Raw genomic sequence first — 12960 nt, forward strand, 5'->3', positions numbered from 1 at the left:
ATATATTTCGGTGATTTCCGTCACATTCCCGAGACGAGAAACGAGATAGTAATTCGCAGTGCCGGTGACGATGAGGAAGTGAGGAATAATCAATTCATCATCCTCGATGCAACCGACTACGTTGCAGCATCTGATTTTTTTCTTACTTATGTACAATAGTGTGAAAAAGTGATTTTATTTCATTTAAACACAAGTCGGTTGATTGGAAACCACGAGAGACATGTTAGAGGCGGTGAAAATTCATCCGCGATTTATCGTCGTCGTCAGCATTATCATCGACGTCAAATTCTTCATCTGTGTTAAAGAGTGAACGGTATCTTTATTTATTTATTTTTTTTTTAAAACCACCCTTCCTGTCTGTCTGTATACCTGAATCATCGTCCCACGTGCAGAGCTCGTGTCACATGGGATTTACGCCGGAAGACGACGACGTGTCGAGCTTAATTAGAGGATCCACCGGCTATAGGCTTTAGTCCGGTCCATGAATTAGCTAGCCATCCAGCAGCCTCCCGGAACGCCGCCACCGTCGCCAAGCTAATTAAGTGACAGTTCGAACCGTGGGATAAATCGACAGGTGCACTCTGGCCAAGGTCGACGACGCTATAGAAGGTCGAACGTTGCGTTTAGCCCTTTCTCCGTACGACTCGATATCGCACCTCAAACGTAAAGTGTCCCGCTCTCGTCGCGACGAGAGTCCCGATCGTCGTCGAAGGGAATCAATCTGTCGATCGTTGCAGAGAAATCCGACGTCCTATCTCCGCACCTCCCTCTCAAACTCCCTCCTACACCCCCACCCTCATCATCCCCCTTATTTCAACGCTGACGCTGCGGGTAAAACTTTGCAAACTGGACATTTTGACGAACGTTACACCGGGACGATCGGAGTGGCGATGTCCGCGGGTCGTTGAGAGGATGAGGGAGCTCGACACCGAGAGTCCCGTCGTCTGGCCGGCTTGGTGCTATACTGGTGAGTCGATTTTCTTCTCTTCCTGTTTCTTTTTCTTTTCTTTTTACCCTAAGAAGCTTCCCCCAAGTCGTCGAGGAGGTCGTGTTGTAGTTGGTGACGTTGTCGTAGAGATTCGTGATCAGGAAAAATCGTTATTGTGCGATTTTGGAATCGGCTGGAATTCAGGAAACTGTAATGAAACAAAATACAATCATAATTCGACATTTTAGTTCCGTAAAAATCGTTTTACAATCAAGAAATCTGTCACTTTTTTCACAATGTTTTGTTACGATAACGATAACTTCAAACTTGTTCAAAACGAAACGGCGCTTCGATTCTGATAACCATTCTCTCGACTCTCGGTTTCGCAATCCAATATTTCTTTTTTCAATCTTTCTAAAAAAATTGTCCACGTTTCTCAGATCTCAAAGTGTCCGGCATTTTGGTGTCTTTGAGGTTGTATCGTTGAATTCGATCATTCGTTTATTCACTCGTAAAGTATTCGTCGGAAAGATTGCACTGCAGAGTAGCAGCAGTTTGGTATCTATTTGTGTGAGAAAAATTATTTTGACAATTTTTTGCGGAATTTTTTTAGGCCTTTAATTGTTGCTTTTTGCTCGGTGACAATCGTTAACTGTCAATGTCACTCGTGGAAAATCAATATACCGACGATAATTAAGATTTATTTCTTCGACGGTTGATAACTTGATTAATTGGGAAAATCTTATAATGACGTTGCGATTTGGTGATTTGTTTCCCGAAAAAAACTTCCGTCATTTTTAGGTTGCAGCCTCGGCCTGGATCGGGGATCTATTAATCGAGAGATAATACTAACGCGGTTCGCTGAGCCGGAACGTATATCGCGGATCTCGCATTGACGAGTTTTCACGCTTAGAACCGTGCTTCCTCTTCTCCTAATTCTTCTACCTTCTAATACACGAAATTAGGAACTAATCGTAAAATACCGCGAGAACTCTCCGCCACTGTGGTCGATTCGATCTGACGTCTCACTCGGTTATCGTGATCTCTTCCATTTGTGGTTTTGTATTAAATTTATGATCAATCGAAATGTGTGAAGATTTAGTTGATTTAATATTATCGAATAAATAGACTTTATTTTCGAATAAATTGTAGATAGTTTTTATACAAGTAATAGACTCGATTGATAATAATTGAACCAACTACGAATTTTCGATCGTTCAGTGTTTGGTTCTTGATTTTTATTTTTGTCTTTTCACTTACAATTAATTAGATTTAATCTTAAAATTCATATTTTATAATATCCAACAAAAATTGCAAGTTTTCACTGAAATTCTATTGAAAATTGAAAAGCAAACACGAATGATAAAGGAATAAATATTTGCAACGAGAACGCAATGGTTATAGATCGCAGAAGAACCCGCAATATGATCGAATAACCGGATTGAGAATTGACTGGTTGTTTGTTCTTGTCTGCACCCGGTTTATCGAGTGATTCCTTGCAAAAAAAACTGCAAAAGACAACCGCAATGTTATTCTAATCAGAGCCTCGGGGAATATTAACTGAAACATTGTCGCGATTGTTATATATTCTAATTAAGCTATAAAAAGTTTCAATCACCTGTTATCATCGCACCCGCGTGTCGCAGGCATATGACGGCAATTACTTGTGGAAATTAATGTCATTACAGCGGGTTAAACGGTCAGACGTTGAGAAGAAAGCAAATGAGAAAAATTTAATTACCGACACTTCGCATAAACAAGCATACATATATATATATATACCTACACACACAAACACGCATTATATGTATATGCATATGATTATATTCCAGTCCCCAAAGGACGCCGCTTAATTATACTCAAAGTCCTCGAAAATCTCGCTAAAAAATCTCAAGTGTTATCGCCCTTGCGTTAAAGTGTATTTACTTTGGCTAATCAAATGTACCGTTTTCAATTTCGAGGCCGGGGGGGAATAGTTGTAAAAAATAAAACCACAAGATCCTGCTGATGATAAAGAAGCTGTCGGTATTATTGTAGTAACGAAGAGAGGAATAGAATTTTGTTGGAACGAACTGGGTAAAAGGGTTACGGAATGAAAAAAATATACACAGTGACAAAAGAAATTTAGGTATACGTCTATAGGAGATGATTTTAGCGCAGCTGTATGACGCCGTCAGGCATTTATACGTACTGATATTACACTACGTCGAATAGGACGAATGATTGATTGCGTACAAAGTTTTTAATCGTAAATTGCTTTTTGCTCGATGTTCGCCGGATGAGGAGGTGAGTGCGTATATAATACCTTAAGGTACGAGGCGTTTCTCTTCTTCATTCTATTTTTTTCGATACATTACGCGGCGATGCGCGTTGCACCAACACAGACGCCTGAATCTCGTGTAGAAATTAACACAAGCATTGCCTAGGAGCCTGCAGGTCGCGGCTCCCGCTGACCCCGGCTAAAAGTCGAATTATGCAGTGTACACAGGCCATAAATTAACGTTTTTTGTCGGCGCTCACCGCTGGTAAAAGGTTTCTTTTTTGGCTCTGGTTTCAAACGGTAAAGCGAATCCAATCGCGTTTGCCTAGCCCCGTGGCGTGGCTTCGTTCGTATTAAAAACTTTTCGTCTGTAATGATCGACGTCTGCTCACTGAACACCGAACACACGGCCCACTGTCAGATTAATAATTTACTCCGGATGTACGCAATTTAGCTACTCACCACATAGAAGAACGAAACACAAAATCAAATCGAACACTTCTACGCAAATTGTACGAATTCAGAATTTGCCGTTATTTCAGAATGATCTTCGATGCAAACGCGGTACATTTGTGAGAATGATGTTAAAGTAACGTTACAGTAACGATGCATGGTTAGGGAGAAATCGCGTTACTTTGCACATTTAGGATTTTCTCAAACTTAGTAAACCATGATAAACGAAACATAATACATAAACAAAGTTAACTTGATGATTTTTTCTCCTCTGACGTTTCGTTACGTTGACGTTACTAACTTCAGCCTCCTGAGCATATTCATACTTCATTCTCAATATTTACACAAAGTTGCGGTAGTTTAGCACCGCAATGGACTTGAAGAAATATTAGCCACTGTCATTCGTATAGAAACCTAATCAACTGTTTCGTTATTTATTCGACAGACTGATATCTATTTTGTTTATGGATCGCGGAATGGTTTGCAATCACAGAGAATGCACTACTGTTCGTTGTTTTTTGCTTTTTTACTTCGATCTAATCGACTTGTTTGGCAGAAATGAAACTCGATGAGTCTTTTCGCAACGACCGTATTCATCATCTCGAACACGAATCCTCCAAGCTTGAGAAAATTGGGCGTGTCTATCACTATGGGTATACCATTCGATATAGCGGCGGCGTCGACTCAGGCCTCAAACGAAAGCTGGCAAGTCATTTTAGGCAATAATAGCCAAGCTATTAGTTCCAAACAGCGAGGCTTCCTTGGACAACAGCAACAACCGCTTTGGGCTATGTCTTGCAGAGGACTTGATTCTGTGTAGTAGTAGCGACTAGTCTATTTCTAATCAGCAGCGTGAAAGTAGCTATGCTGAGTATTCTACCTCTAGACTTACTCATTCATACAGGGTTTACAGGCCAGGTTATAGTTTGTCCTAATAGTCCTGCAACGCTGAATCGAATCTTATAATAACTTTTTTCTTTCCTATCTTGTCGGAATTTTCAAACTCTTTTTTTTTTCCTTATTTCAATCGATTTGTACAAAGGTCGAGGCTGTGAATGCAAAAAGTGAAAAAGCTGTTGAATTCACTCCGAAACAGGTTTTATAATCATCGAATATCTTACTCTACGATTAATGAGCTATAGTATCCGATTTTTACCCTATGAGACTTGAAATCCGTAATCTCGAAGGGATTTCGAAGGGATGGATATAAAGCCTGCGGATTCAAGGGTGCTCTGTAAAAAAAATCAAAAAAATCATGCCCGTACGGTGACGCTAACAACTATTGTGGCCCGCTAATCGAACAGCTAATTAACTAATAATACTACACTCCGTACATAAGTGGATTATCTGCTAGATTTGGTATTTGGAGAAAACCGCAAATCCTAAAGGCGATCAGGCGTACGGGGTTAATCATGGCCCGTGTGTGTGTGTGTATGAAGAGAGATCGTTAGCGGATACAAACTGCATATCAGCTATACATAGTATAGCCGAGTCCATTAGTCGCGTATGTACAAGAAACTTGCGGGTCTGTTTGGCGTCGGTCAAAACTTTATTCCCTATACTTGTGTGTATGTATATACATACATACCAGTTATAATGCTGCACGTGTTGAAGGTAGGAACCTAACGTACCTTCTACTCGGTCTTTGCATTGTACTGCAGATATGCTTGCTGATTACAATTAAGATATGGTATAGCTGCGGCTTACACGCGCAACGATTACTATCCTCCAATCTTTTCAGCCAATGTCTTATTGTGTTATCGGCGACTTATTGTATCCGCGGTCTCTTGCGATTCGACGATTGATCTGTGAACCTGGTTGAGTAACTAGGATCGATAGGTTCGACCGTTTCATCGAAGATCAGAAATCAGTATCTTACAAAAGTGAATCGAAGTTGTCGGTTATTTATCGATACAGGCTCGAAAATTTATTTCATGTCGTCTGTGGTTGATGAGAAAAAAGCAATTTTTTTTATCGCACTACGGTATTCTGGACTTAATTTTCTCGCGATGAAAGTTGGTTGGAATTTTTATTTTTCACAGACTATATTGTGCAAGTATAACTTTCTCTGTGAATTTTAAAGCGCGATGTCGGAACTGCCAATTTTATCGCTTGGACATCTTGTCAGTCACTAATCCTCGGTAGTTTGAGAATGACAAAAAATACAGAGAGAGAGATAGAGAAAAAGAGAAAGAGAGTGGGAGTTGTAGAGAAAAGAAAGAAGGAAAGTTCGAAAAGCTGGTAAATTATACCTTCGTTTACTTTGGCGAGGGTTTGTCTAAGCGTCTTCTTTCACCGACCCCCTAAATACACCTTAATATTCTCGTTTCAACTCACGTAATTCCTCAGCTTAATGGTTTATATATGTACTCTAGACTCGAATTCTTAAAACCACCTGTTTGGTAAGGAGTTGTGGGAAAAATATATTTTCAACTTTACGTCACGGTGTGTGTGTGCGTGTGTGTGTGTGTGTGTGAGTGGTCGCATCTTCAATTCACTTTTTACAGACGCGTCAAGCGAGTCAGTAATCTCACCAAACAAATGTATTCACGATGCAGTGACCGACCATTCATTCATCCTTAATCATAATAATTCGGCTGTTCAAGTATTCACTTCCAAATTGATAATCGTTGATCAGTACCTTCTTTTTTGATGAGAATAACTCTGTTGTTCTTCTAAAAGTAATTCTCTCCAGAAAAACCCCATATAGCCATTTCCGTTCGTTGGTATTTTAGAATCGCCTTTATCCGAAAATACGACAACCTTAGCGATTAGGAATCGGATCAACTTATCAAATTGCAGAGTTACGTTTTTTTTTCATCGCCAATCTCGACTCCACTGTAGTAAAAACGACTTAATTTTTTCGGCAAGAGCCGTGAAGTGTGATTGTAAGTGTGAGGTACCGAGTCTCCGCATATTTAGATGTCACCGACGGCGTCTGCATCCCACGATGACCGGCACTTGGCACCGTGTCGGTATGACGTCTGGCTTGAGCGTCCCTTTCGAATACCAAATAGCCCGAAGGCTTTTGCTTCAGCCCCCGCGCAGCCGGTCTCTAAAAACCCTTTGTTGTCCAGTCGACTTCCTGTACGTAAATTCAAACACTATTTCTTCGTTTCTTGTTTTTTTTTTTTTTGTTTCTTCTTTCTTTTTTTTTCGTACCACGACGACTTCGAATCCGCCCACGCTTTGTTGAATTTTTTCCCCCATTCTCAGGGACATCAAATGTTCTAAACGCTATTCAACCTAGGGCTGAGAAAAAAAAAAATAGATAAAGAGACGACGGACTGAGACGTGATTTAGTCAGAAACTGGAAAAACGAGAAATTAGAAGAATTCGCGATCGGACTGTTGCAGAGACCGTCTCTTGGAAGGGGGGGAGATAAGGAGAGCAGAACAGAGAATAAGGAGAGAAATATGTGAGTGAAAATCAGGAAGGGTGCACCGTAAATATATTTAAATGCTGTAAATATGCCGGGAGATGCGGTAAAACGGCGAGTTTACGAGGATGGTGTGTATGTGAAGTGGGGGAGGGGGAGGAGGATGCGAGAGAGACTCGCGCAAGCACGGACGAGAAAGGACGGGGACGATCATGAAAATGAGCCGATGGAGATCTCTGGGTTGATATAGTCATGTTTTCAGCCATTATTTCAACTCGACACTTTCTTAAGGACGTCTACGACCCTTGGAACGCTCTTACGCGGCCCTTCAACTTCCTAATACGCCTAATTGTGTTTAAGACTATATACCGAAGGTTTCCAATATGCATAATTATAAGCCAGTACAGCGGAATTCGAATCTCATTACACCGTCGCGTTGTTGTGTTGTTAACATCGGACGGCAATTGAATCCAATGCTGCTGCACCCTCAGAGATAAAGCGACGACGTCCAACATCTTCAAGGCGTGAATGGAGGACCGCGTTGGAATTATTTTCAGTCAACAACGACGCTCGCTTCGCTTGAATACTTTAAACAGGGTCATCCTTTCTCACGGTTTAGACAGTTTGAACGTCTTATTGATGCTCTAAAAAATGTTTGATATATAGACAAATTCAAAGGGATCGTGGACAGATCATGCGGGAAAGACGTCGATGAAATTTACTTCGCATCAAGATTTCTTCAAAGTATACTTATCTCGACATTTCTTACTTTAACTTACTTGTCTTTTCTTGGGGATTCGGAGAGTGGAAAGGCAACCGGAGCACACCGTTGACGATGGTATGTGCGAAACGGGATGGGAATATTAACGTCTTTTTCAAGTAAGGAGAGGCGATTGGTCGGGCGAAGGTTAGTTGCTTGTTAAGACGTGGATAACACTCGCCGCCGATGCGTGTAACCTGACCTGACTGCAACTGCAGGGTGCTGCTGCTGCTGCCACGGAGGAAGAGAAGAAGACCGCGGCTTTCCTCCTCCTCCTCCTCCTCATCCTCATCCTCATCCTCGTAGCCTGCTGTTTTTATCTCCCCATATTTCAGGATGATTCCACGGTTAATGCTACGTCCTGGGAATACGAGCGCGACCGTATTGCCTCCCCGATTGAACCGCACCCGGCTCTGGCACTGGTTCATGGTTGACAACTCACCTAACGCTCCCAACCAAGTTCCTACTTACTTTATCCCCGTGCATAAGCCAACTACCGTAATTCCACCATCACGTATCCTGCGCTCCGCTTCTGGGAATAATCTGTGTGTGAACGTTGGCGTTATTATTATTAGTTTTTTTTTTTTTCTTTTGTTTATCTCCTGTACAAGTTAACACGTATGTGTGTATTTACCTCGAAATGCCCGTTGAACGATAAATTTTATTAAAATTTGAACATTTTCATGCAATCAAAGTGTTCGCTGATGTTATCTTTCTTTTTTCTTTTCTCACAGACTCAAAAACATCGTCTTTCCGTGTATTTTTAAAGCCATCTTTTTTTCACGTATTTTATTTACCCAACCACTCAACATCATCCTTCGCCTACAACCTGTATCAGGTTGCACTCTTGCGGGTTTGCAGGTACGAGATCCTTCACGACGTTACGTAACCAATAACAAAGAAACTACTTATCGTCTATTTAGACACGCATAGATCGTTGGTAGATTTTCTTCAGGGCAGTAAACTGTTTCGAATTCAATCTTCCAAAATTTTTTTTTCTGCTTCCAATTTGACGTGCCTGCGGTAACGATGTAGAAAAACCTCCGAAACGTGACAGTCTTTAACAAATTCCAGTTCGGTATTAATTCTCTTGATTCACCATTCCAGATCTCGTAGAGCAGAATCAGGGTCTTCTTATCGTTTCGAAATATCCAAAGTGTTTTTAAAATTCTAAAAATCTAAAATCCTACAGATATGAAAATTTATCAATATGATCAGGTGCAACTTTCTTTCAAGTCAGTTGATTCCGTTATTCGCGCGGACTTTCCGTTGGTCGTAAAAAAAAAAAAAACAAAAAAAAACGTCCCACGTTGAAAATAAAAGTATTACAAAATTGTTCATGCATTTTGGCTTGTCAGTGATTTATTTTTTCTTTTCCACTTCTTTTCGTTCCCCTTTCTTTTTCAACATCCTCAACCTGACTCTCCATAGTAGAGCCGTTCGCGGAGCCACTTAACGCTGAGTTTTACTCACCCGCCGACGAGTGTTGAAGCCCGGCCTTTCAGTGCATCCATGAATGTGAAAGATGGTGCAATAAAGAGGTGCAAGAACGTTAGTCGTGGCACTGGACTCTTTTGATTGCCCTTCGGTCTTCCGGCTTGCAGGTATATAAACGCAAAGCTGCTGACGATTAGCCGTTGCATATTGAAATTGTTGCGATTCTCGCTGGCACGCCAATTATTGTACTTGTCGAATGGCAAATTCTTGCTAGCTAATCGTTCATCGTGAATCACTTCACGTCTCAGCACATCCTCGGCTAATTTGCCAGGGTGTTATGCAACCCCCCCTCCCTCCCTTCTGACCCTTTTGTTTCAGAACACGAGACTGAATTCTATTGTTTTTTAATCGACTTTACGTTACGCTTTGAAAAACTCGATCTACCGCTTTCGTTAAAATGCGGACACACCTGACTCACCGTCCACGTTCTGACTCAGGGATATTTGAGTTTGCTGCACACCAACGGCTCAAGAAAAACCATAAGACAGATTCCGTTCGCCGTCACGTTTTAGACCCGAGGCTATTATTCGGTGGTAATTTGCTGACAATAATACGTGCTCTGCACCGCGTTGCGACATCCAGTCCTTTATTCTCGGGTCAACATCGTACAGACAAATAGATAAACAAATACCATTGTCAATTGGTTCGTAAAGCAATTTCAGCCATTATCGACTGCACCCAATATTCGTGACCTCGACTCCCCGCAAACTTTTCTTTTCTAACTTTAATAGCTGGCCTCTCGTCGAGTATGTTAAATCTGTTCTCAAAAAAGCTCTTCAAATCATTTATACTCGTTAAACAATTCCCTGGTTGTTGTGATGGAAATTAGGCGAAAAGGTCGGCTACAAATCGATTCTGAGATAAAAAGTTTTTGAGCCTGAAACCTGTGAAAAAAAAAAAAAATCCTACGCAAATGAACTTAGGATTTACTTTCGAGTATAAAAATGCAAGATTTAAAAGTATCGGGTCAACCGATTTTTCCGACGATTTCGCATCCACCGCAAACGGTAATTCTGTTGAAGATAATTCCCTTACATGCATATATGTATATATATATATATATATATATATATATATATATATATATATACACGCGTCTCGAGGATCGTAAAGGACGAAATATTTGAACAGTTACTTTAACGTTTATTGCCGCACGAGGGCTGCAGAATTGCACGAAAGAAGTTGTCGGGTATAATTAGCCCGCGACAGTGCGGTCGACTTTACTTTTTTACTGCACTATAGAGCGGCATCAACCTTTGACCAATAAAAATTCGCGCCCGATGGTCTTACCGTCAGCTTATCCAGGGCTGCAATATTTGCACCACGAATCTGTCAATTAGCGAATTTCAACTTGGCCAACGTCTTCGCTTAAATAATCTTTCGGATTATAATTTTTTCATTTATGATATGTTGGAGGTGAAAAATGTTGCCACGCGTATAACTTGTCAAACTTTGTGGAGAAATTTGTTTATCGGCACATGGATCGTTATCCGGACTTGTTTTCCAACCGTTCGGTCTATCACAGCTTGGCTGGACGACTCTGACGCGACGCCGCGACGGAGCGAAATTAACGACGCATTTCACAATTGGTTCATTAGCCGGGGGCGTCGTAGGCATGCGTGTGACATTGCGTTTCAATTAACAGGCATTGATCGCCGAGTTGAGTAGGTGGTGACCACCAGGTCGACTCTCAGCCACGCATTTCCCAGTCTATAGCCGGCTATTCGACGTCGTCGATGAACGCGAAGAGGTCGTATCGCGATAAAACGAGATCGTTAACTCCGGCGCTTGCGCGTCGGTGAGAAAACGTGAAATTTCAACTCTGCGGGTTGCTGTATCGAAAAAGAAGAAGAAGAAGAAGAAGAAGAAGCGGAAACTTATACGCACCATACGAAGTCCCGGTAAAATCGCGTCCAATAAACGTTCTTTAGTGTCTTCGAGTTCTCGGTTATTATCTGCATTTATTACTTTCTTCGACATTCGAGGCGCGATATTACTTTAGGCATGTATCGTCTAACGAACGTACCTAGGAGCATTAGAAATCGGCTTTATTTGAAATGTATAAAAGTGTCAGAAAATTGGTAGAATTTATCTACCTAGCTCGGTATATTTACATTTATCGTTGACGGTGATCAAAAATGACAGAAACTGGCGTAATTAATGCCGCAGGTCACACGCAGCATCTGGTTGTACATATCGAGCAGGTTTATCGGTCATTACAGTTGAGTTTCGATGCCAATTTGACGGACGTTGTATAGGTAATTAATTGGGCCTCGAATGTGGTACATTCATACATACATACATACGTACATAAATACTGTTGGCCAGCGTGCTACGTCGCTACTTACGCTATTGGTGGCGTGAATATTTATGGTAGAGCCAATCATTGTAAATCATTCTAATTCACCTCATAACCATATGATCCAAACACACGCACGCGTTATGTAAACGTACAGACTACCATTCATTGATGAAATTAGCATCCGAATAGCATTGCAGGGATTCTTTATCGCTATTCTACACTCCCACATGCATATACCATTTGCATAGATAGATACATTTACAACTACGGAGCTGTTACATCTGATTCACTTTCGATATATCACCGATTGTTAACTATATTAAGATGATAACTCGATCTTAGATCGTTTCTCGAAAACTTTAATGCTTTGTGTTGTAAATATACGTAATATGCGCACAATGACGTTTCTCAGAATACTAAAGAAGAAGACGACGTTTTTTTCTTCCGATATGGTTCCTGCGCAACAGGCATGAATTTCTCTCTCTCCACGGGCTACCGTTCGATGTGCCAAGAAAAGAAGAAGAAGAAGACCTGCAAGCGGCCTTGAGATGAAAAGGATAGAAAAAAGTGCACGGAAAGGTATACATACAAAAGAGAGAAGTAGTCATGAAAAAATAAACCAGATAAACATTCAACTAAGAAGGCAAGGGGCCTGCCGCAACGGCAGCACCGGCAGCATCATCATCGAAGGTTGATTGCCGGACGCCTCGAACATCCGACGACCGCGACGCCGGGCCGCGCCTGCAACTGCAGTTCTGCTCTGATCCATGTATGGACGTGTATGGACACGTTACCACACGCATGATGGTGGAGGTGTAGGTACCTCGGGTTAGGCATATACATATATGCGTGTAGGAGCGAAGTGGTGGCTGGACAGCAGTTCAGTCAGTGATGGAGATCGCTGGCTGGGCAGGCAGTACTAATTAACTGAGGAATGCTGTATCTAGATTGAAATCTGGGTGACCCGCCGCCCCGGGGGCACCTCGGCCAACCTCACCTTCTCCTACCGCTTCTTCTTCTTCTTCTTCTTCTTCTTCTTCTTCTTCTTCTTCTTCTCTGACTCTTGTGCTCAGCTCTGACTTCACCGCGAGTCGTAAACGGCGGGGAACATCAGCGCGGCTTATATATTCGACGCCCGGCATGTTCACTAGAACAGTGCAAGTGGTTACTGAAGTAGTTTTGATATTATTGGTTTGCATCAAACTGATGACGATCGATTAACCGATAATCGGCTTTTCGCAACACGTATATGTGCCGATTTCCTTGTGGTGGGTATTACTGATCCAAAATACGTCTACTACACGGTGCCAAAGTTTATAAGTTGCACTTGGTATCTCCTTCGACGTGATGGATTTCGAACAACGTTCAGTGCGCGGTGAAA

At 41.7% G+C, this 12960-nt stretch overlaps 1 protein-coding gene across 2 annotated transcripts in view; it reads left to right on the forward strand.

The window, feature by feature from the left end:
- Window positions 1–781: 781 nt before the first annotated feature.
- The window catches only part of LOC124407848, a 74914-nt gene continuing 62735 nt past the window's right edge, over window positions 782–12960 (forward strand). For both annotated transcript variants that reach the window (XM_046884379.1, XM_046884380.1), the window contains exon 1: window positions 782–967. In XM_046884379.1, coding sequence (XP_046740335.1) covers window positions 913–967 — 55 coding nt within the window. In that variant the 5' untranslated portion in view covers window positions 782–912. The remainder of the gene's footprint in view (window positions 968–12960) is intronic.

Source organism: Diprion similis, chromosome 7, assembly GCF_021155765.1.
Source record: "Diprion similis isolate iyDipSimi1 chromosome 7, iyDipSimi1.1, whole genome shotgun sequence".
Taxonomy (NCBI): Eukaryota; Metazoa; Arthropoda; class Insecta; order Hymenoptera; family Diprionidae; genus Diprion; species Diprion similis.